The sequence below is a fragment of the Achroia grisella genome, unplaced genomic scaffold (genome assembly GCF_030625045.1).
Source record: "Achroia grisella isolate CSIRO2021 unplaced genomic scaffold, CSIRO_AGI_Agris_v1 utg874, whole genome shotgun sequence".
Classification (NCBI taxonomy): domain Eukaryota; kingdom Metazoa; phylum Arthropoda; class Insecta; order Lepidoptera; family Pyralidae; genus Achroia; species Achroia grisella.
The window spans coordinates 2,870,028-2,896,052 of NW_026713051.1; the positions used below are offsets into that span (position 1 = coordinate 2,870,028).

The following is a 26,025-nucleotide window of genomic DNA, read 5'->3' on the forward strand; positions in this document are numbered from 1 at the left end:
GTATGAAAGATCCTGCCCAAACTTACTAATTAGTCTTTTTCAGTAGTATTTTGTCGTTCGTTACACACACTGAGATCTTCAGCAGTAAAGAGCATCTCAATTTAATGTAAAAAGTGTGTATTTACCTGCCTAATGTTAAAAACCGATTTATTGATTGCAATCCTTCTCATGAAAAAACGTAGTTAAAAGTGTTTCTTTTTGTAAATTCTGAAATTATATCCTAGACAAGGTCCCATAAATAAAACTTTAAATTAAATTTAACTTTTTCAGACCCTAAATGAGAGCTAATCATTGTGATGTTTAAAAGATGGTGAAATAAATATAGTAAATATCAGACGATTTATAATTAAAATTATATGGGAATTCAATAATTTATTTAAAATTGTATAGTCAGGAGGAGGATGCCGAATAATCTTCCCGAAGCCTTGGTTTCGCGTTTGGAATTATGCTGTACACCTTTAAGTTTTGACCGGTAATATTCTGAAACAATAGTTGCATTGTTTACCGCGACATGGGGACAAGGACAGATTACTAACGGTCTAATTGCATGCTACTTTAGGCCTGCATGCTATAGAATTGCCGTAAAAACGAATGACAATATTAGATCGACAATGCTGCAACACCATGAAACATTGACGTAGAAACCCCTTACGGTTTTCTATTACTAAATACTAAGAGATTATTCTTCCATAGAACCTATCTACACAAATTTTATTGGGTACCAATATCTTATGATGAAATCAGGAACGAACGCGTTTTGCTATGTTAATTTTATTAGCGGTAAGATCCGCTATTAAAATTTAACTTATTCAAATCGGCTACCCACTTCTAGTAGTTAGATAAAGCATTGAATAGTTTTTAGAAAATAAGAGCGGAAACCCCTATTGGTACCCTCAGAATGAAATAGTAGTATCCGTCAGGCGAGACTGGGCCTTCAACCGCTCCATAAGTCCTTCCGCGGGTTTGGAGTGCTATCTGCACTCGGCCCCTATCGTCTGGTGAAGCATTAAAGGCCAGCTGCGACCAACAGCAGAAGAACGAGAAAAAGAAAATTCATCGGTTTCATTAAAGACTTTCTGATAAATACCTGATCATCCAATGTAGGACCGTAAGTCTTTAGCACTGTTGCCTCAAGTTTCTTCGTATAGATGGACCGGCGGTGGTGTGCCCGTACGGCGTCGTGTAGTAACGCATGCGTGATGCAGGCGCGGTCAGCTGAACGCGCCACACAACGCACCTCGCGCAGTGCATCTAAGGCTACGTTCAGGCGCACGCGACCCAAGAATGAGTACAAAGAACTTTCTTCATCTCTTTCCTGTAATGTGAAACAACTTTGCAGGTTTCCAATGGGAGTGCCATGCATTCTCGGTGGTCTAGCGGTTTAGTTAGCTAGCTATGAGGAATCGAACCCGCAACCAGAAAGTAAAGCACACCGTTTTACTTTCTGGTCGAGAATCGATTCCTCGCACGGTACAAACATTTGTTCATCATTTTGCTTAACTTGGGAGCTATATGTAATGTCCAGATTAAGATTTTCATATCCATCTCTCAAATTATTATCCTTTATATTATAAGTATACATTACTTTATCTAATATAAAGAATTTTATATACTGATAAATGTTTTAGACGTTAGTGTTTACAAACCAAAAAAATAGATGGCAATTAATAACACTGCGTGGGAAGGGGATGGAACCAGACCCCGTAGCGTCGTACCAGTTACTCATGAGTAAGGTAATTTCTAGTGTAGGCTCGATGGGGGTCGCCTATATCACCACTACTGTGCTAATAACCTTCCACTTTTAGTTTACTACGAAATATATATATATTTTTTAAACACATTATTTTATTCTTTATGTCAGATCTACTTTTAACAGTAGGTTTTCATCATTTCATTATCTATGAAGATAAAGAAATGGTGAAAACCTTGACGCAAAACCTGCCTTTGTGTATCACTTTTAGAGATGTCTTACCTGTCTAGTCCTAAATCATTTAGGATGATGTGATTAGGCACTGTGATATTTTTATGAATATTTGTCTAGGACCAAGCTGATTTAAACTAACCTTTTTTCTTTCATTTTCAATAACTTGTTCTTGCTGGCGTTTTATTTCTTTGGCCCAACCTCTGTTATAAAGTTAAATCAAAATAATTAATAGGTATTAATGTGCGTACATCTTGAATAAATGTTTTCAAGTTTAGGTCCACCTATCTGCATTCATTTAATTATGCGAAGATTTCTTTCTATACATGAAATTATGGCTGTCTACGGTACCATATAAATCTGCATAGGTACAATAAAAAAAATTGTGAATCAAGAATCTATATTTTTGAAATAAACTCCAATGAGATCTACGTACACTATTATTGTTGAGGTAAATCTTTTGCCTACCTACAGTTACAAGTAAAGTCCAAGTCCTTTTAAACTCACTTTCCGATGTGTAGAAATTCATTAAGTATATTATTATCTTGGTGAAGTAGTCCTAAATTTTGAACTTGCGTCTCCGTCCATACTTCGTTAAGTTTTATCGTCAAGTAAAAAGAGCAGAGTATCAGGATAGCCTGTTTATATATATCAAAATGAGAACAATGATATATCATATATTAATCTATTTATCGTTATTTTCATGCTAGAACTGTTACGGAGTAGGTAAAATGGTACGAGTAAAAAAAACTTTATTCTTAAGTAAAACATGGTACGTTTTTCATTAACTCGTCTCATACATATACGCATGGTTCCAGAGACCTAGTTCCCTCATGCTATTGCTAAGTAATAAAAAACGGGTGTTTTTGTTTATAATTATAGTTGAGATGCGATAATAAATTCAAATTCTAAATTAATAATATTGTGAGAATGCTAATAGTATTAAGTCGTTGTACAACATTTATATAAATACTCACTGTAATGACATAAAATATAGATTTTATAAGTATTAACGGTATAAAAGGTATGACTAGATATTTATACATCTATACATATCTATAAATAAAATTGGAGTGTCTGTTTGTAATATTGAAATAACCGTTTTTACTACATGCGTATGAATATAAATAATAAATACACCAAAATAACATTTTTTACAAATTTTGTCTGTCTGTTTGTTTCGGCTAATCTCTGAAATGGCTGGACCGATTTTGACAGGACTTTTTTTGGCAGGTAGCTGATGTAATAAGGAGTAACACAGGCTACTTTTATTTTTAAAAAACCTTTAATTAAGAAAAATAAAGTTATATTCCACGCGGACGATGTCGCGGGAACAGCTAGTTATTCATATAATACGATACCGTATTGGCGTTATAAATTCACAATTGGCAACGAATTTTGTACGTTGAACAAAAGCTATTTTTACCACCATTGTGTGGAAGTACCGACCCGATAACCAACATAAGTGCCTAGGTGCATAAGTCACGGCATGTCAGCATATATGTATATGCTAGCTATTATTAATTAAAAGCTATTAGCAAAGACATCTGTAAATCATATTTATAGAACAAAATCTATTATTAGGTACTCACAAAACGATTACTTAATACAAACGTACCTACATGGCAATAGTTGTTTCAAGGGATTTTCATTGAATGTTAAACATAGACATAGATAAAAGTAAGCAATGTAATGTTTAAAAAAAAAGAAATCAGGTAAGTTTCTTGCAAATTCGTAAATGAATATGTATACAGAATTGAACCAGAGGGTACAATATTAACACAAAAAATTTACGTTGATAAGCGGCTAAAATGTCCTATATAAATAAATATTTTTTTTACTTTATTTGTACACATACTTAAGTTACCTATTTATTTAGAGAAGCTCATTGTTTGTCAAGTTAAATATAGGAAAGTTATAACACTTGTTAAATAGAAATATTTTGAAAAAACATGTACCTGTTTCACTACATGAATGTAGTAGGTACATAAACCGTTATCATTGTAAAATTTCAATAGAATTAAATGTATAACTCCATACCGTAGTATATTACATAGATTAATCTATACGGTAATTAAATAAACTCTATGTACCTCATCTTCAGGTGGCAGTTGTATATTCTTATACAGATTATAGGCTTCATCGGCTAAATTTACTCTGTATTCCAGATCAACTGATAACATGTGTAAAATAGCATAAGCCTGGAAGAATACATAGTGAGAAATATTGTAAAACTAGTAATTTTTGTAAAACAATTGACATATATCAAGCACTCGATTATAACCACATTGATTAAGTTGTTCTGTTTCTGATATAGTTAGTAGAGAACACAAATGCACAGATTAAGATTCTCAATCATTGTTTTGAGTTCTATTACGTTATAAAGTGTCATTATATTAGTTTTTCTCATATATCTTTTATATATAGACAGCAATCAGTTACATATTTAGTGCATTGTCCCTGGAAAATTCACATACCGCTGTGTAGTGTATTGATTGTGTTATGGTTACTAGACAACTGACATAATTATTGATATAATAATTAGGTTTTTTTAATACGTACACACAAAATACATAGAAAACAAACAGTCAATACTCATACAAATATATATACCGTACGAGGAGTCGAAAGCACGACCATTTAAAGTAAAATGGTGTGCTAACCGGCTACACCACTGAGACCAATAATTATATAAAGTATCAACGAAAATAGGTATTCTATATTATACCTTGGACATCCTAGAGCCAGCCAGATCAGCGGCCGCCAAGCACACAGGAGTCCGCGTGTTCTTACCTTCACTAAACTCTGGATCATTCAATTCAGACCGCACAGCAGAAGATAGTAGAGGACTATCTAAATCTAAAGAGTAATATAGGTATATGTGCACGTAAATAAATAATAAATTAAGAACCCAGGTCAATTAAGATAGCGCCCTCTAGTCTCACGGTAAGCATGGCATAGGTAACACAACTTACACTACATACCTAATATATATAGAAAACCCCCAGACCGATGAATACAAATATTTGCACCGTGCGAGGAATCGAACCCGCGACCATCGGAAGTAAAGCTGTGTGCTAAACTGCTAGATAACCGAGGCCGTCTAAATATATATGTTAATATATGGGTAAAGAATATTCTCAAATAGATACGGTGTTTTTGAAAATAATTGTAGGTAAACTACATTTAAAAAGTAACCAGTGATAATGCCTGAAAAAGCTACATGCCTAGATTAAACAAGTAATTAATAGAATCTATTCGTATATGAATTGATTCCCTCAAACTATCTCTCAACTTGAATTTCCAAGTGTTGTTTATGTCGATAGGTTGTAAATACTATTTACCATCAAATGGACTATGGTATTGTTTGCCACTTCCAGTACCATCTTTTCAATCTTATCGCTAGTAAGTTTCATTATGAATTCACCTTGCATGATACTATATTCATTCAGTTTAACTCCAGTAGCTCGACATTCATCTCGAAATATCGCTGCTATTAAACTAGCAATAGTCGCACCACGTCTCACTAGGTTTGGGTGCTGGAACAGTAGCCATAGACCCAATTGAGTAGAACTAGCAAGAAACTCAATTGAATTACTTTTTATAAAGCCCCTTTATTTACAAATAATCTTTATTAAAATAAACTCAATACAAGCACTCTGGAATAGTCATATTTTTTATTCTATCACTCATTCGGAACGCAGTTTCATCACAAGAAGAATGAGCAAGAAACTTGTGTGTTGCTCTCGTGAGTAAATGTTTTTTTCCAAAATAATTTATCTGTAGTGGTCAGTATAGAATTGTCTGAGTGTCATTTTTTTATTATTAGTATTTAAAATAATATCTGTCGCTTCCTATGTAGCGACATCCTTTTGGCATATCTTATTATTATCACCTGTTTACACATATACATTTATAAGTTTTTTTTTCTTAATATACTAGATATATTGCCTGTAATACCCTAATTATACATTAATATTTACTCTACTTCTTCTTACTACTCTATGCGTTATTTAGAGCATACATATGTTAGTACCTGTTTTCTTCTTATTTGTGTCGTTTATGTCTTCATATGCCGTAACAGTCGATTAGGGAAATTAAGTAAACCTGTAGACTAAACTTTTGACATTTTATGGTGTAACTATATTGTTTGAAAAATAATGTAATGTACCTACCGCGCTGGAAGCCCCAGGAGCCGCTCTCCACGTGACCAGCTGCCCGACAGCGTCTCCTGCGCGCGCAGCATCACACACAAGCGCCAGGGCGATGCATTGAACCGGAGCACTTGTCATCTGTAAAGGTTCAAATAATTTTTAAGTATTTTACGTGAGAACTACTTTGTACATAATATAGAAATATATTATGTACATAGTGTTAGGAATTAAACTCACGTTCAGTCTTTCATATAATTTGTTTCATATATATATTATAACATTAATATATTTTGTTATTAAAGTATGTCAAATGATAAAAGTAACAAAATCTATACATATATAGACTATATAACAAGAAGAATATACAACTTATGAGTACGGTATAAGTAGATATGACTTACAGCAGTTGTTAGAAAAGATACGGGAGGTAAGAAACTAATCAGCATATATATACTATATATTATATATAAGTATACCTACTAAAAATATGTAACACTTGTTGTGTACTTAAATTTTTAAGTACGCACCTAATTATTTCTATGTTTTCAATAAATCTACTACTATATTACTACTACTATATCTACTAATTATAACGCCGTGATTTTACTTTGATCATTAGATCATCTACTATTAATTATTTTATTAATATTATACATGTGGCATACATTTAAAATTTTAAAAAAAGAGGGCATCATCAAATAAGAAGTCTTGCAATGGACTGCAAACTCTCTTTGCCATTTGCCAAACAATCCGATTATAATAGACATACAGATCGCGGATAAACCAGGAACAAAAAATGCGAAAGTTTGTATGGATCTCTGCTACTCTTTCACGCAAAAACTACTGAATGAATTTTGATGAAACTTTAAAGTAACATAGCTTATACATCAGAATAACATATGGGCTATATTTTATATTCAAATTTGACGCGGGTGCAACCGCAGGCACAGGAAGTAATACATATATTACAAATGCGAAAGTTTGTAAGTATGGATGTTTGTTACTCTTTCACGCAAAAACTACTGAATGGATTTTGATGAAACTTTACAATAATATAGCTTAGGCATCAGAATAACACATAGGCTATATTTTCTATTGAAATATAACGCGAGTGAAACCGCGGCACAGCTAGTCTTTTCTTATTTCTTAACATACACGGCCTATTCTGATATTAGGAAGTAAGTGAAACCAATTAAAAAGAAGTATCCAGAATTGAAAAGCGAACCAATCAAGAGTCAACATCTAATTCAATTGAACACTTAGTTATCCAACGCAAGGAAGTCACGATTCCCGTTTGTTAGTGAATATTTTTCACAATCTCACGATCTTGTCGAACGGCCCCGAGTGAGAGCGGCCCTTGTCTCAGTTCCTTTTACTGATTAGGTTATTATTACAATAATATGAGGGAAACTAGTAGTAAGCCAATTGAAAGCCTAGAGATTAGTAAAATACTCTGGACCCCAGATAGAGTACGTACTTATATTATTAACGTAATAGTATTATTTTCGATCAACATAGGTACCAGTACTCGAGTAACACGCATACAAATTACAATATCAGTGCCAAAAAGATTTTGTTTTCATTACACATTTGTTTTATAACAAAGTCGCTGTCGCTGTCTGTCCGTCCCTATGTTTGATTAAATCTTTAAAACAACGCAACGGATTTTGAAGCGTTTTTTTTAAATAGATAGAGCGATGTAAGAGGAAAGTTTATATATATAATACATCTACACCTGGACGAAGCCGAGGCGAGTAGCTATTTGATTTATAAAATTAAAGCAATGGACACGAAATAAAGTAGGTATATACAAATATATTTTTCGATTAACGTAGTCTGACTGAAATTGTATTAATTAGGTAGATAGGTACCGAATATATATTTTACATACTAAACTCGAGTGACAGGCATACAAATGACTAAATCAGCTAAAAATCACACTCCTAATAACAATTAGTCACTTACTGTTATTATATCCAACAATTTGTAAATACCATTGTTACTAATAAAAGTTTCTCTATATTCCTTCTTCCATACTATTGACTCCCAAATAAAATTGAGCAATGACACTAACCACCTGCAACGTGCAATTCATACTAGTGTACATTGATAGCTGAATGTACATTGTGTAAAAAGATGTATATGTATTTGTATTAGTTCTCTAGTGCCCATAACACAGGCTTCAGCTTAACGTCGGTCGAGATGGCACTGTGTGAATTGTCCTTGAGATTATTATTATAAATATAATAAATATGAAAGCGTTTCTGACCGTTTATTTGTTACTTTTCTACGATTAAACGGATGAACCGATATTAAGAAAATTTGATTAAAACGACTTGGTCTCTAATAATTAAATTAAGACTCGGACAGTTATAGTTACATTCCAGGATTAATTATTGTTTGCATATCGAGTATCTACACTAAATGCCTGTAATCAGGCCAAGGTCTGTAATTGTCACAGTTTTAAGTATTTAATTGCTCGCATCCTATATCATATTGATAGTTATAACAAACGTGTGGTTTGGCGCGATCAAGTTATATAATAATAATAATAATAATAATCTTTATTTGTCTCAAACATAAACTAATACAATTATTGCCCAATGTATATGCCCAAACAATAATAAAATTTAAAACTAATAAAGGAGACAAAACGGTCTATGATTCAGTGGCGGCAGTGAGTCCACCCTCTCTGCTATTCTATAGTATATATAATAGTATTTTAATATCGATAAAAATTATGTATCAACATTAGTAGGTAATATTAATCATATGAACATTAGTAAAGTTACTCGCAATAAATATTAAACCAATTTTAAATGTTCCTACATACCTTATGTAAAATCTAAACCAGTGTTTCTCAACTATTTTAGTGCCACGTTTCACCTGTACTTTTTTTAATATTCTTATGGCCCCCTACCCTTATACAACATACATTCAATGCAATTATACAATATACAATTTATGACTTTAAAAAATTTAATTGTTCACTTAAGAAACAGAAATAGGTTTTAGCGAGAAATCCCTAGGAAAATGTTAATGAAACAGTAAATTTTAAAACATATAATGAAAAATTTAAATTCACAACCATATAATTTTAATAAAGAGTCAATTTTCGAATTGCCCCTTTTTGGGGTGTGGGCACAACATTGGGAAACACTGATTTAAACCATCATTTAGATACTGGAGCCGCGTATTGCGTATACAATACCAGACGATACGAGCAACGTCTCCTGTATTTTTTGAGATAAAAACTAGGCTATGTCCACAACATACATTCACCTCATAAACTGGCAGATATACATACGTATAAACTAAGTTTTATTTTTATTCTGTTCCCGAAATTTCGGCAGTGCTTCTACCGCCATGATCACTGGTAAACTGAAGAGCTGGGCGAAGATGGTAAATAAAATCTTTTATGGGCAGACATATTCGTCTACTTCACACATCTTCGTCTGTTGTTACTATTGAAACTCGCTCGATATTCATCTCGGTAAACTATACTATTTCTACTATTTTTTTTATTACCCTAATGCTGTTGGCTGCAGCAGGCCCTTACTTAGCTCTACCGGACGATAGGAGGCGATGCAGATGACACCCTAAACCCGTGGAAGGACTTATAGAGCGAATGGAGGTCAACTCCCTGAGGGCATCGAATCTTGGCTCATGCCGTTGTAATTTCGATCCGCGTTTGAATTGGACGGGGGATTTGATCGGAGGGGATTTACATTATTTAGACGTATAAATAATTTCAAATTTAAAACACTATACAGACATATATATGTAATTTCGAATTTATAATATTCATATCGATGCGTACCTGTCACTGATTATAAAATGATTTTCAAGAGAAAACATTACTATGTCGAGCATTTTCCTAGCTAAACTGTTGACGCATGTCGGCCATTTTATATTGGGATACACGCAGCATTTGAGTTGTGTGTGATTCTCTACAGCGCTGGTCAGTAATCGAAGACACAGAGCTATGATGGCTTGGCTCTTTTGTATGGGAGGCGACTTCTGTCCCAATAGAGTATAACATAGATCTGTAAAAAGAAAAATATAGTTATCAATTCAGTACTAGTATTCGAATTGAAAACATTATTAAAATATGGCAATTAGGTGGAATCAAAATGTATTTCTATACAAATAAATAAAATAAAAAGTGTCTGTTTATAATAAAAAATCAACATATTGCTACTAAATGCATATAAAAAGATATAGGTATACTTATATATATATATACTTATATAGGTTACTTAGATTAATAAAATTATAAATCTAGGTTTTGTGTGGTTGTCTGTTTTTTTTTCTTGCTAATCTCTGAAACGGCTGGAACGACTTTAACGAGACTTCAATAGCTAATGTTATAAGGAGTAACTTACTTTTTTATTCTGAAAAATGTACATACCTATATTATTTTAAAAAAGTTAAATTCCACGGCGACGAAGTCGCGAACTTTTAATTATGACTATGTAGAAATTTACTTCAATTCAAATGAAATGGCTCAGTGGCTATCAATATAAATACAGTCATTTTCTACTCATGAAGAATATGCTACGTATCTCATTATGGCTTATAGCCTAACTATGCCTGTTTCAAATATCTCAAATCTATCATCAGCAGATTGATTCCAGATGAATTTGTAATTATTTTTAACTGTCAGCTGTTTAGTCAATTTTGATAAGATGTCTTACTGTCAGGTATTATAGTAGGGGCTGTATTTATATGTATTCAGGTTTGTAGTGTTTATATGTATTTTATTATTATACAATAAACATAATTTATATAATAAACGTAAATTGAAAACATAAATAGTATTCACAACAATATAAAATAATTAATAATGAAGAACAATTAATTAGTATGCCTGCAGAAGAAGACCTTTTGGTCATTTTTTTTTCCCGCGTAACCGTAATGCACCACAGATGTACAATATTGGACGGCGCACAGCCACAGTAAGATGACAAGCATGTCATAGCTGTATGAGTGATATTAATGCTAGCACAGATAACATGATATTATATAATACTAGTAAGAGTATTAACACTTACGAATCAGTATAATGATGCCATGTGTTTCGAACAGGTCGCGAATGGAGGCAGTGCGCTCTGGTGTAACTCGATTATAAATGGCTACTTGTAGAAGTCTAACACACCAGTACAGTACCGGCAGTTCATATGGACTCTCGGAGTACCATTCGATGTACCACATTATTCTAGAAACACAAACAAGGTTATCCTTAATATACTTTCCTGTAAAATTGACTAAATAATTTATGTAGGTCTATTTCAGACTATTATGATATGTCAAATCTACAGTCAGTTCGGAGTGCTTACGAGTTGAAAAGCATAGAGTGATGACCAGCATATGCTATTTAAACTTTGTCAAAAGGAAGTAGCCTATGTTACTCCTTATTAGATCAACTACCTGTCAAAAATAGTCAAAATCGGTTTAGTCACTTTAGAGATTAGCCGGAACAGATAGACAGACAGACAAAAATTGTAAAAAATGTTATTTTGGTGTATATGTACCGTATTAATATTCATATGCAAGTAGTAAAAAATGGTTATTTCAATATTACAAACAGGCACTCCAATTTGATGTATATATGTATAGATGTTAATTTATTTTCTTATATATACCTTCTTATCAGTCCATAATCTTTCACCAAGTGATGTGAAGCTAATGGCAGTGTACACACCAACGCTTGGAGAGCTGTTTTGCGAAGTTCTGCGAAAAGAGCTGGTGACCACCGAGCCCTGAGGTAACAGAGGCCTGGATCAAGTAGGTACATGAGGCCAAGAAGCCAGTATTGAGATTCCACCATCTAAAAACAATTCATCACTCAACTCATCATCAATAAGCGCAATAATTTTTACAGAAGAAGATTATTTAGTTTTTTATATTAAAAATATTTGAAAGACTCAAATATTAGATACAATTATACACTGGAACCCGCACGAGGCGAACCTGTAATTAAACTTTGTATAAAGTTGTTTTTACGTTTTATAATGTTTCATTAATTTCATAATAAATGAAATCAAATGGAATGAATGTTTATTTACAATATTATATGTTATTTTAAGCCATAGTGTTTTTTATGTAATAGAATCTTTAAAAAACAATTCGGTTTGATTTAAACCCATGATGATAAATACAATCTTAATATTAATCTCTAATAGTTTAACTCAGTTTGTATTAGTGATAATACAAACTGAGTTAAACTACATATTAGAGTGAGGCCGGCATAGACAAGAAGTGGTAGATTTATTTATATTTACCTAGTTCTAACGATATTTTTTTCTATAGCAACATATATATAACTTTCCTACAACGTTATAAATGAAGATACATTAACTTACAAATTTATTATACGGGAAGATCTTGATCATATCTACTGATAAATATATAAGCATTTTCTTGAACTGAACATCCACCTGTGAGGTGTTGAAGCTTACAGAGGACGTCCAATCTTTTCTAGGAGGTATTTCAGTCAACACTGACAACGACATCACATCTATAAAACAGTTCATTAAAAAAAGTATTACCAAATACAAATATAGTTCATATAAAAAATTGCAATATATTGAAACTTTGGCACGCAGTTTCTAATTTCAATACTATGCACTATTACATGAAGCTTCACATTTCAGATAAATAAGCCGCGTAATTAACCTATTTAGATCAGATTGTTCCATAAAGAGAAATTAATTAATTGGAATAACGTTCATATTGTGTTGTAATCTAAAATTAATAATAATGTTTAAAATTAATTGTAAATATATGATTTATAATTAAATTTCTACAATGGATGTTTCACAAAAATAAGTTAATTTTTAGGGACATAAATTATATAAAAGTACCTAACAATATACCTAATTTGCAGCATTAAAGCAACAGCAAAGAACTTTTATTTTGCTGAGAATAAAAATCCGATAACAGTTTCTTGATAAGGTTTCGTTTGACAACTAAAGCATTTTACTGCTTGAAGGCTAAAGAAGTACATGAAAAATGTCCTCTGAATACATGAAAAATAACCTGGCATGAGATAAGTAGAGAAAGTCATCAGCCGGTCACCAAAACAGTGCAATAGAACAGTCGCGATGACAGTCATTGTGTTCCGCTGATGGCCATGTCCTCTTGCTCGGCACTCGTATCTAAATGCCCACACAAAACATCTGCAACAATAATTTCGGAATATTAATGTTATAAGATAGCAGGCAATACCGGTGCCGTTATTGATGCCGCTTCACTTACTTGTTCACAAAAACATCAAACGTAATAAACCGATTCGAGTTAATGATGTTTCATCTTTTTCATTCTGGCTATATTCTTCATTTAGAAGGAAGTGATAAAACATCCCAATATGAAAAATGTAATTATAAACTATTTTAATAGTATAACTTTTAATCTGTATATTTGCTCATATTAACATTCTACCAATATAACAAAAATGTAACTATGTCGCAAATATATAAACGAACTAATAAAAATAAAATACGTGAATACAAATCTTTGTACCGTGCGAGGAATCGAACTCACGACCATCGGATAGTAAAGCGGTATACTAAACCACTAGACCACCGTGGCTGTCAAATGTTATATAAGAAGTAATATAATCCAAATGGCATGAGAAAACAAACCTTTGAGCATAATTATCCGGAGACGGTAAAAGTAATTGGAAGTTTGGATTATCATTCAAATATTGTTTTGTAGTCTTTCCCAGTACCAATAATAAAGAAAGCGTAGTTGACATATTCATACCGCTGTCGCCTATATTAGAAAAATGACATATTTATTCAGATCAAAATTCTCAAACGAGATATACATGTAATATCTATATCTAGTATTTGTTATAGCTCAGAATCCAGCACGGACAATGTAAAAATTTAAATACTCAAAAATCCTTGCTTTAATTTTTTCATTAAGTGGTAGATAAAAAACAAATTGTTATGACTATTCAAAAGTGCCTAAATTAAGTTTATTTGAATAAATGATTTTCTATTCTATTCTATTCTATTCATTACATTACAGACTAAATCTATGTTCCACGACTTAATTAATTAGTTTAAACATAAGTAAAATATTTAACTTTTATGTGAAAATTTTTGTACCCTACTTTGATGTTTACAAAACCTTAACTTAAAATAGATGCTCTTGGGCATATTTATACTTTTACTATGTTTAAAATCTAAATATAGAACTATATAATAATCGATATTCTAATTTATTACATACATTATTTATTTCGTGTTAAAATATACCACACAATATGTTTGTAATACTAATAATTACAAACGTATGGTATATTTTAACAAGAAATAAATAAATATATACATACTATACTTAATTGAAAGTACCTAATTTTACATTATAATCTTGTGGGTCTGCTGGATTGATATCGTATGCTGGCAATTTCCTTTCAGGGAAGTAAGGATTGAAGCGGTAAAATATATTTTCAATAATATTTTCTTTCATCATTTCTATACCTGAAATTTATTTGAATATATACAACCATGGACGTTGATGTGAATGTAACACTTGTTACGACCACTCTTTGCTGGATATATTTGAACGCAACTTATCAGGCGGCTTGTTTTATGGGATGTATGTATTATTTTTCTTTTTGTCATATTTCTTATGGCGGGGCACCAGTGGTGGATTGTAAATTAAGCATGAGGTTCGGTTAGTTAGGCCATCGTGACAAAATCACCAAAAAATTATAACGATGGTTTCCAGGAGTTTCCGCGTGGAGATAAACCTGACATGGTACATTGCTAGCAGTGGGGATATTAGTCCACATTAATACCAATCCTCTTTCCCGCCAAATCTTTGGAGTTTCTCATATTGTAACATTTGACTTTCGCATGTGCCATCAGGGCACGACCATATTTTAATTTATTTATTAAAATAAGTTTATACAACATAACAATATAAACTCAATTCTTGAAATAAAGTGGTAAATAAAGTTGTAGTCGCTTACAATTATCAACATTATCGCAAGCCAGTAAGAGGGCCACCTCTAAGTAGGTCGAGTATCTGTGCGAGGTACTGACGGCTAACATTCTAACAATTGTCTGGTACAACACTGGTGCCGCTGCGGCGAGAGTATGCCGCAGTTGAGTAGCTCCGCGGCCCCGAGCATGGTCAGGTGCTGACAGCTGCCAGAGTATACCCTTGGAGACCAGATCGAATTGATCTTCATCGGCGATTTGCGTTAAAAGGTAACCTTCGCAACACAAAAAAGAATACAGCAAACTGAAAAATATGTAGGAAATACAATATTATGGGAACGTATATAATTTTGAATTTTATTTATGGCGTACCATTACAATTACACATAATCGATTATTACAGTATCAATCACACAAAAACATTTAACAAATACATAAAAAATCTAAGGGACATTAACGTTATACTATTGCTTTGAGAATATTTTTTGTGCAAAGAAAGTGACCTACAAAACGTAAAGCAACAGCAATAACTACCTATTTCCTAAGAATGTTCTAAAAGATTAAGAATTAAAACATTATTCTAAAATTAAATAGCAGAAATCTATTTCTAACCGTGTATGTGCTAAACATATTACCAAATAGAAATAAGAATTGCAGAAAATAAAATGGAATAAGTGTTTAGTAATAAGTAATACAGTAAAAGACCCAAAATATTTAAATAAACATTAGAAATAAAAAAATAACCGTGTTAGATTAAGTATAGTCCTTAAAAATCACTTTTATTCAATATTGTGTGTATGTATTCTATAGTTATAAGTGAAATGCACATAAAACAAAATGGTAGCAAGCCTGGAATTTAAAATCTGAGGAAGGGTCTCCTTTTGAGATATTCTTCTGTCGCAACAAAGTCGTCAAAGATCATTTACGGTTAGCACGCAAATATATTTATCAGTAGCTGGGTATTCTTACAATAAAAAAAAATAATTATAATACGTAACGTACGTACGTACATAATTACGAGTATAATATAAATAACATATAAACTATTGAGTAAAAGTGGACCGTTGCGCCCAATCACGTCTGGCACGTGGGGTCCATGTGACAACAGGCTACCTTAATAGGAGTAAAATCCTTTGAGTATTACTGACCCCATTAATGTTGTACATGTTAATCTAATTAGTATTCCTTGTGTTATTTGTAATTCTTTTAAGGAATTCATCATCAATATCAACCGTCCTCTTTGAACAGACCACTGATGGAATGTAGAAAGCTGTAACCTTGTCACAAATAGGAGAAATGTCATCATAATTATTAGGATTTATCATTTGCTTTATCAATTTTATTGCGGGATCTTTATAGTATTCCCTATGATTATAGGTGACAAATGACAATATCACAATGCAGTAACTATAGGTTTATACTTAAACAATACGTTAAAGGCAGAGACCTTTAGATGATTGATCTGACTGACTCATGAATAATGTAAATACAAGTATTATACAAGTTTGATATACGCTGTATATTATATTAATATATACATGCGAAGCTGATGTAGATCATATTTGGTAAATAAGGTTAAAAGTATGAAAAGCACATACCCAAAAATCCTAAATACTTTCTGAGTGGTTCAAAGTACGTCACAACATCCGAAGCAGCGTTCAATAGAATCGGTTTATCCATATTCTCCAGCAATAATTTCAATACTTCTTTTAACACTGAATGTTTATTTTGTGCTTCTATCACATAGTCTAACACTGTACATAGACTACTTAAAATATCAATTTTCTGTTCATTTCATAAGGATAATAAACATTTTTATGTATATATATAATATGTGTAGATACATATATATATGTATATCTTATAGATTAGATATATATATATATATATATATATTATATATTTATTACTAGATATTATTATTTAGGTTTCTTTCATTCTACTCCTCCGCCACTTTCTACCCACAGGCTGCTTGGTTGAGATCACTTAGGTAAGCAATAAGACCGCCTTTTATACCTATATTCTCTAAACATTCTGTTATCTTTTGTAATTTTTAAAAGATATACAGAATTTTTGGGTCTAAAAAAACTCAAAAATTAATGTTCCACCACAAAAATGTAAACAAATAATCCAAGACATATTTATGAATGCTACAGCTACATTTTCACCTATGGGTAATTTAAGTAATAAGATATGTATATATATATATATATATATAAACACCTCTTTGGGCACTTTGTTGATCACGCCACAACCTAAACACTTGCTGATTCCACCTTTTGCACTGAATAACTTGACCTCTATCGCGTATATCTCAGGCGGTATGGCAACGTCGCATTCTATTTTGCGATGCGGCCATATATATTCGTCGATAGTACGATATACTCGACACTTTTTTTACTAATAATTCGTGACTGAATGGCTCCGAACGGCTAAATTTTTGGTATACACAAAGACTTTTTGGCTCTGAATATATTCCAAAAATCAATTAATTATGTTGATCACTTTATATACTCGTCCTTACTGCGATACTTACTTTCATCCGAATATATATAGATACCGTAACGGTCTATCAATTATGACTTTATTAATTTACTAATGTAGATATTTTATATTCGCAATGCTCCATACATGCAAGCTCCAGCAACGGTGGAGGCAGGGGGGAGCACCGTACACCGCACCCCGCGCACATAAACAAATTAGAATAAATTAAATTCATAAGATTATTTATATATTTCGACTGCCTCGGTGGTCACACCGCTTTACATCCGATGGTCGCGGGTTCGATTTCTCGCACGATACAAACATTTGTACTCATCGGTCATCGATTGTTTTCATCGGTCTGGGTGTTTTATATGTATATTATATATGTATTTACAAAATAAAAATATCTATTTATATCAGTTCAGTATCAGTCTGTGTTAATTGTCCAGGGTTATTTATTATATTTTTATAAACGGTTATCTTTTTCCATCGCATCGCTCGCTATCGACAGTGAATTCATAGAAATGTCACTCTAAAAACAAAAATAGTTTTGTGTTTTGTATTTCAAATACTAAATGCAAAATAGGTATTTTCAAAATACTTTTTAAAAATTAAGTACCTTTTGAATTTTTGTCCAAACCTCAGATATTTTATTTATTTTAGGTATATCAATCATTACATAGTAATATAAAAACAAAGTCGCTGTCGCATCTAACAGTACATAAACAAAGAAAGAAGACTTTGGCTCTGATACCGTAACGGCCTATGAATTATGAATTTATTATCCTAATCTAGATATTTTATATTCGCAATGCTACGTACATTGTAATATCCGCCTCCATTCATTGTAACGGTGGAGGGACTAAATAGTTGAATAAAACTGAATAAGCAGTTGCTCCACTCTATAGGTACTGCGTCGTCGTCGTATGCTGTTCATTTTTTCACTCGTTTTGGCGCCAAGAGAGGGTCACATAGTCGTGGTCAAGTTAAGAACTTATAATTTAATTTTGATAACAATAGATACAAGTAAAAAGTAGGTATTATATTAATGTACGTAAGTACTGTACTTAAAAATATTTATTCTTTACTGTATGTACATTTGAAAAACTTAACACTTAAGGACTTGTACATATACACGTACATACTGCCATTTTCTCTTAAAGACATCCAGAGAAGCACTATTTATCAAATACGCGGGGTGCACCGACCTTTGACCTTCTAACACCTGATTCGCGCGTAACGAATTACATTGCTACTTTTTGGTATTTTATAGTGGATATGTCACTATAAAATATTATTATTTCTTTAGATTATGACTTAATAACATAGTTTACATGATTTTAAGGGAAACATACGATAAAAAAAAAATCCCGTAAAATGTAAAAGATAAAAAATGGTTATTGTTGGTTATCCTTAAGAGATAGACATATACCATCACGGACTTTTTTGTTGACCTTATTTTGATACATCTCAAAGCACTAGACAACACGCATTTTCATTAAACAGTATTGTATTTTTTTATTTCTTTAACTTTAATGCACAAAAAAATTTGTACATGTGGCGGACTTAATATTTTGCCGCGTTATTTACCAGGCAACCATGAGTGGTGCAGCGAAAGATTATTGGCGGTGCACTAATATAAATAAGAAATGTCAAAAAAAGATTTATAAAGATAATAAAGATAAGCAAAATATACATTTCTATAAAAAAATAACAATATACATACATAAATATATATCTAAATATAACCCATAAATGTATAAATATTATATATAATTATAAGTACAGTCTCAAATTGAAAGTAAGAAAATCAGAAAATATAGAGAGAACTATATGGATATAACAGAAAGATGTGAAAAAAGGAGAAGGACAGTAAAAAAGTTACAAATTTAAATAATGTTCCCGCAATTTCTGTTTAAATGAATTTATTACATTATTATATATATTAGGCATACGACTAGCCTTATGACTGTTACTTTTTTTTTAATCTATACATCTATACATGTAAATAAAATTGGAGTGTCTGTTTGTAATATTGAAATAACCGTTTTTTACTACTTGCATATGAATATAAATACGGTACATACACCAAAATAACATATTTTACAAGTTTTGTCTGTCTGTCTGTCTGTTTGTTCCGGCTAATCTCTGAAATAGCTGGACCGATTTTGACGGGACTTTTTTTGGCAAGTAGCTGATGTAATAAGGAGTAACTTACGTAATGTTATTTTAGAAAAATAAAATAAAATTTCACGCGGACGAAGTCGCTGGGGCCAGCTAGTCTATAGATATACCGAGATTTAATGTTTAAGTTGCTATTATGTTGTTGACAAAATTTTACTGTAATGTTACTATTACGTTATCCTACACAATTTGTATTATTTTGGATGAATAAATAAATAAATAAATAATAATCTATACATCTATACATTTAATAAAAATTGGAGTGTCTGTTTGTAATATAGAAAAAACCGTTTTTTACTACATGCATATGAATATATATAAGGTACATATACCAAAATAACAATTTTTATAATTTTTGTCTGTCTGTCTGTCGGTCTGTTTGTTCCGGCTAATCTCTGAAATGGCTGGACCGATTTTGACGGTACTTTTTTTGGCAGGTAGCTGATTTATAAGGAGTAACTTAGGTTACTTTTATTTTAGAAAAATAAAGTTAAATTCCACGCGGACGAAGTCGCGTGTACAGCTAGTTGTCGGTAGTCTAGCGATTTAGCTAGCACACTGCTTTGATTCCTGCTTGGTAGTCGAGGGTTCGATTCCTCGCACGCTGCAAACATTTGTATTCATGAGTATGATTGTTTGTAACGGTCTGGGTGTTTTCTATGTCTAGATAATATATATGTATTTACGAAAAAAAATCTTTGTATTTATATCAGTACCCATAACATAATCTTCAGCTAGCTTAACTTTGGTCTAGATGAAGCTGTGTGAATTGTCCTGAGATTACTATTATTACTATAATAAATCTTTTCAAATCAGCCGATGTTTATTTTTGCCATAATACGTGCTGTTACCATGTGATAATATTACGTACGTACTTATTAAACTATTAACTTATTATTAAATTGTTTGTAACGGTCTGGGTGTTTTCTATGTATAGATAATATATATGTATTTACGAAAAAAATCTTTGTATTTATATCAGTTGTCTAGTACCCATAACATAATCTTCAGCTAGCTTAACTTGGGTCTAGATGAAGCTGTATGAATTGTCCTGAGATTACTATTATTATTAATTGGTACACAGGTAAACTACTAACTAGGCCATATTGGTGTTGTTTGTTATGGTGAAAAAACTAGTAGGTATATATATAAGTTACACGTACAATTTCAAAGACTTATTTCTTGAAAACTACTGGCTATTCTGAAATAAAACTTTAGTGTTTGTATATGTAATGTTTGCATATAAAATATGATTAAAGGTTACCAGTGTATTTACACTTTTACTGAACAAACAGAGTTGTTTAATACTGAAAATATTGTGTGGAAGGCATCAATTACTTTCAGTGCATGTATAGCTTTTCTCTTTTCCTAATTATTATTATTATTAAGTTTAAAGTGGTTGAATTTTACGTAAGGGGTTTTTATACATTATTTCTAATGTACCATTTATTTTAAGTTTTTTAAACTCTATTCATCGAGACCTATCTAATGAGTCCAAACACGATATTTCTGCTGTAAGTTTTCGAAGAGTATGTTCATCATCTGATAATACTGGTGCCAGCATGAAGTCAAGGTTAACAGATAACTAATTACTTTTATTTCGTCAAAATCTTTAGATTACGTATAATAAATTCATAATATCGCTACCTATTCAAATCAAAACAAGTATTAGGTACTTCATGTACTAGTATATAAATTCATCAACACACAAGTAAATGATTTTTAAATATATTCAGAGCCAAAAAATCTTTGTGCATTTAAAAAAAATGCCGATACGGATTCACTATTGCAGGAAATTGTTGAAAAAATATATATCGAGTATAAGTATCTACTACTATCGACGAATACATTTGGCAACAACGCATGGTCTCGGCCGGAACGGCAACATCGCATATTAGAATACAAAGATAGTGATAGAAAGAGAGAGACAGTGGATCAGCAATATCTACGGATCGTGGCTGGATCAACTAAGTGTGCAAGTGTATATAAATATATATATATATATACATTTGTCTTTAATTCAAAGGAAATATAAATAATGAACGCATCACATTTAAAACAGTATAAATAGTTAATAATTTAATAATAAGTTAATAGTTTAATAAGTACGTACGTAATATTATCACATGGTAACAGCACGTATTATGGCAAAAATAAACATCGGCTGATTTGAAAAGATTTATTATAGTAATAATAGTAATCTCAGGACAATTCACACAGCTTCATCTAGACCAAAGTTAAGCTAGCTGAAGATTATGTTATGGGTACTGATATAAATACAAAGATTTTTTTTCGTAAATACATATATATTATCTAGACATAGAAAACACCCAGACCGTTACAAACAATCATACTCATGAATACAAATGTTTGCAGCGTGCGAGGAATCGAACCCTCGACTACCAAGCAGGAATCAAAGCAGTGTGCTAGCTAAATCGCTAGACTACCGACAACTAGCTGTACACGCGACTTCGTCCGCGTGGAATTTAACTTTATTTTTCTAAAATAAAAGTAACCTAAGTTACTCCTTATAAATCAGCTACCTGCCAAAAAAAATTACCGTCAAAATCGGTCCAGCCATTTCAGAGATTAGCCGGAACAAACAGACAGACAGACAGACAGACTAAAATTATAAAAATAGTTATTTTGGTATATGTACCTTATATATATTCATATGCATGTAGTAAAAAACGGTTTTTTCAATATTACAAACAGACACTCCAATTTTTATTAAATGTATAGATGTATAGATTATTATTTATTTATTTATTTATTTATTCATCCAAAATAATACAAATTGTGTAGGATAACGTAATAGTAACATTACAGTAAAATTTTGTCAATAACATAATAGCAACTTAAACATTAAATCTCGGTATATCTATAGACTAGCTGGCCCCAGCGACTTCGTCCGCGTGAAATTTTATTTTATTTTTCTAAAATAACAGTAGCGTAAGTTACTCCTTATTACATCAGCTACTTGCCAAAAAAAGTCCCGTCAAAATCGGTCCAGCTATTTCAGAGATTAGCCGGAACAAACAGACAGACAGACAGACTGTACTATGCTATACTATGTATTGATTGATATACCTAAAATAAATATAATATCTGAGGTTTGAACAAAAACTCAAAGGGTAATTTATTTTGAAAAAGTATTTTGAAAATACCTATTTTGCTTTTAGTGTTATAGTACTTTAACTGTTATGTTTTAAGTAACAATGTTTAATTATAATTAATACTACTGCACCAACACTCCGATCGTGCAAAAAAATTTGCTGTTTCATTATTTTTTAGTTCAATTAGTGGTCTACCTAAGTTCTGGGCTAAGGGGGGGGAGAGTCATGACGCCCCCATGACTCCCATGACCTCCATGACGCTCCCCCCTGGATCCGCCGTTGCGTCTTCTCTTTATTCGCTCAGTAACGTTGTTACAAAAGAAAAGTTTCCCATCCAAAAAATAACAAGTATTGAGGTTTGATCTGGAGTCACGTTACTCCAGACTGATTTCTATAAATATTTAGATTAGGTAGACTATTATTTTTGAAATACTAGCTAGACATTATTAAGTTACTGTAGCCATAATGTAGTAGCCCAAACGTGCCAATGAGGAAGCCCTTGGCAAATGCTGCACCCTGATTGGCCCGTTTGAATTGGATCAAGAACTGCTCGTATGCCAAAAAGGTGGATTTGTATAAAATCGTGTATAAATCGCTTAATTATTATTATTACTCGTCGTGACAGTTGTGGCTCAAAACGGATCAACATTTATATATGGTCATCTGGCATTAGATCAACAAAAGGCCTCCGGATCAACAAGTGAAAAAGGATCAACAAAAAACTACCTATACGGCACGTCTGAGCCACAAAGTGCCCAAGGGGATATTTATATATATATATATATATATACAGATAACGTTGATAACCACCACTACGTATATGTAATCTCAAGCTAAACAGAGTTTGAGTTATGGGTAGGTACTGGGCAGCTATTATCGATCCTTGTTTTGTAAATACATACATATTTTAAATTGAAAATACCTAAACAGGTACAAATAATCATACTCTTGAATACAAATAGGTATTGTTATGTCTGAGAAATCGCATCCACAACCATCGAAAGTAAGGCGGCGAGCTAAACCGCTACAGTTAGGTTAGGCCGTTTAAAAGGATACATAACCATTACAAGATATAGTGGACAGATCCCGCAAATGATTTTCTAGCCGGTCGATTTGGTTATTTACCGTCGAATCTGTAACTAGAAACTCCAATTTCTTTACGATCTCCCAACTGTACAAGAGCGGGCAATCAGCGTTCCATTTGCGGTCTAAAAAGACAAATATGCTATACCTGTACGTTCTAGTTTTACTTCCTTATTCACAAAAACATCAAACGTCTTATAAACCGAGTCGAGTTAATGAAGTGTTTTATCTTTTTTATTCCAGCAATTTTTTTATCAAAAGTAATCGATAAAATACTCCAATATTAAAAATTAAGTTATAGAAGATTGTAATAAAATAGATCTATAATCTATAATTTTTTATCAGTATTAAGGCAAACCTCTTAGCATACCACCAACATAACGAAAATGTAAGCGTTAAAATTGAAGTATCTATTACGAAAATAGGACAGTATGTATCGTTTAAATTTCACAAATATATAAACGACGTAGGTATGTATCCAATGATATAAATAATCATAAGGACATTTAAGCTTTAAACTCAGTTGAACGTTGACCACTGGTATTAGTAAACTTAATGTTAGTTACGAGGCCATTAGCGTAAAAGAAATTAAAAATAACACCATAATACCACGCCAGTCTAAATCACTGGACTACCAGCCATCAAAGGATATGTGGGCAAAGGAAAGCGCGTTTCTATCATTAGAAGGACAATCGTCTCAAGGCGCACTTTCTATAACAACGTTGAATGTTGTTTGAAATTAAGAGGTCATCCTTACTGTGTCGTGGTAGACTGCAATATCTGAGTTATTTTATTATTTATAGACTTCTTATATCCACTGTACATGAGGTAGACTCCGTAAAAAGTCGCCTGCATGTATACCTATATTTTAACAGCTAAGCCGCTATAATATTAGACTGTGTTACAGTTGAAAACTTAGATACAGCATACTGAGATTCGACATCTTAGTCATCCAGAATTGCAACGCATGAGGGGTTAACTTATAGAGGATAGTTGCTTTTTAGTAATAACACATAACCCCAGGATAAATCACACCGACACATAATCCCATGCCAAGCGAAGATTTGTTATAGGTATCAGATTTTTTTTTGTAAACACATATATGAACAAAGAAAACACCCAGACAAATACAATCGTTCTCATGAAAACAAATATTTGCACTGTTCGAGGAATCTTACCCGCGACTATCAGATGCAAGGTGGTCTACTAAACGCTAGACCACCTAGGTCGTCATGGAGACTACCACTGCAATAAAATTCATTATCAATTCAATTAATTATTAGACTTGATCTACTATCACATAAACTTATTTACTTATTGGCAAAGGATCTAAATTCTTCAAGAGATTCCTTCTCATCTTCCCCTTAGCTGTGTACTGTTTTCCTTCGGGCCCGTGTATACAGCGGAAACTGTCAGATGAGCTTGATATTGATTCCAAGTGTCCCAAATATTCCTCCTTTGTGATTCTTTCAGGTACTTTTCCATATTTCTCAACGCGAAAGAATTGCGTGTGTGATGTACTTTGAGAAGCACTACAATCACCCTTCCCTTTGTTTATTAGTACATCGGTTTTTTTTTCCTTTCCTCGACCAGATTTTGACGACGTGAAAGTAGATCGCTTCTTTTCCATGACTTGAAATCGTTATATTTATTAGTATTTGTTCAATATTTGACAAGACTTTCATTTGTGAATGTCAAGACAATAATATATATGAAATATTATTTCATGAAAGATATTCGAACTTTTTTATCTTGACCTACTTATATTATCATAAATATGTTGCCGGTTACCTGTGGGTCACCTAAAATAAAATAATGGGATTTAAATAAATAAGGGAAATACTTTTGTTATACTGTTATGCCTTCTGGTAACACTCATGCGTTACCACACAGGAGGACTAATAAGTGCATGTATTACGAAGACAACTTTTCACCTCGTCAAAATATTAACTTGTAATTTAGGATTAAAATATATTTGATCCATCAAAAAAGAGACTATATTTTTTGTCTCGATCACGACAAACTGTTGATTACATCTAATAATCATCTTCTTTCAACCATAATAATCATTTACTTTAAGTATTTATTGTTCTTGGACAAGTAGCGATTGTGTTTCTACTAAGAAA

The 26,025-nt window shown here is 32.2% G+C and overlaps 1 protein-coding gene across 1 annotated transcript; it reads right to left on the bottom strand.

The window, feature by feature from the left end:
- Positions 1-390: 390 nt before the first annotated feature.
- Positions 391-25,562, bottom strand: LOC131853107 (uncharacterized). Its single transcript, XM_059203922.1, has 20 exons — positions 25,214-25,562; positions 23,873-24,024; positions 16,631-16,817; positions 15,062-15,307; positions 14,439-14,567; positions 13,722-13,851; positions 13,117-13,256; positions 12,441-12,595; positions 11,721-11,905; positions 11,130-11,293; positions 9,896-10,121; positions 8,041-8,152; positions 6,097-6,213; positions 5,349-5,460; positions 4,650-4,780; positions 4,015-4,122; positions 2,429-2,559; positions 2,064-2,124; positions 1,088-1,315; positions 391-480 (listed from the first exon to the last, which is right to left on the bottom strand). The coding sequence occupies exons 1-20, from the start codon at positions 25,527-25,529 to the stop codon at positions 391-393; spliced, it is 3,120 nt and encodes a 1,039-aa protein (XP_059059905.1). The 5' UTR covers positions 25,530-25,562.
- Positions 25,563-26,025: the final 463 nt, after the last annotated feature.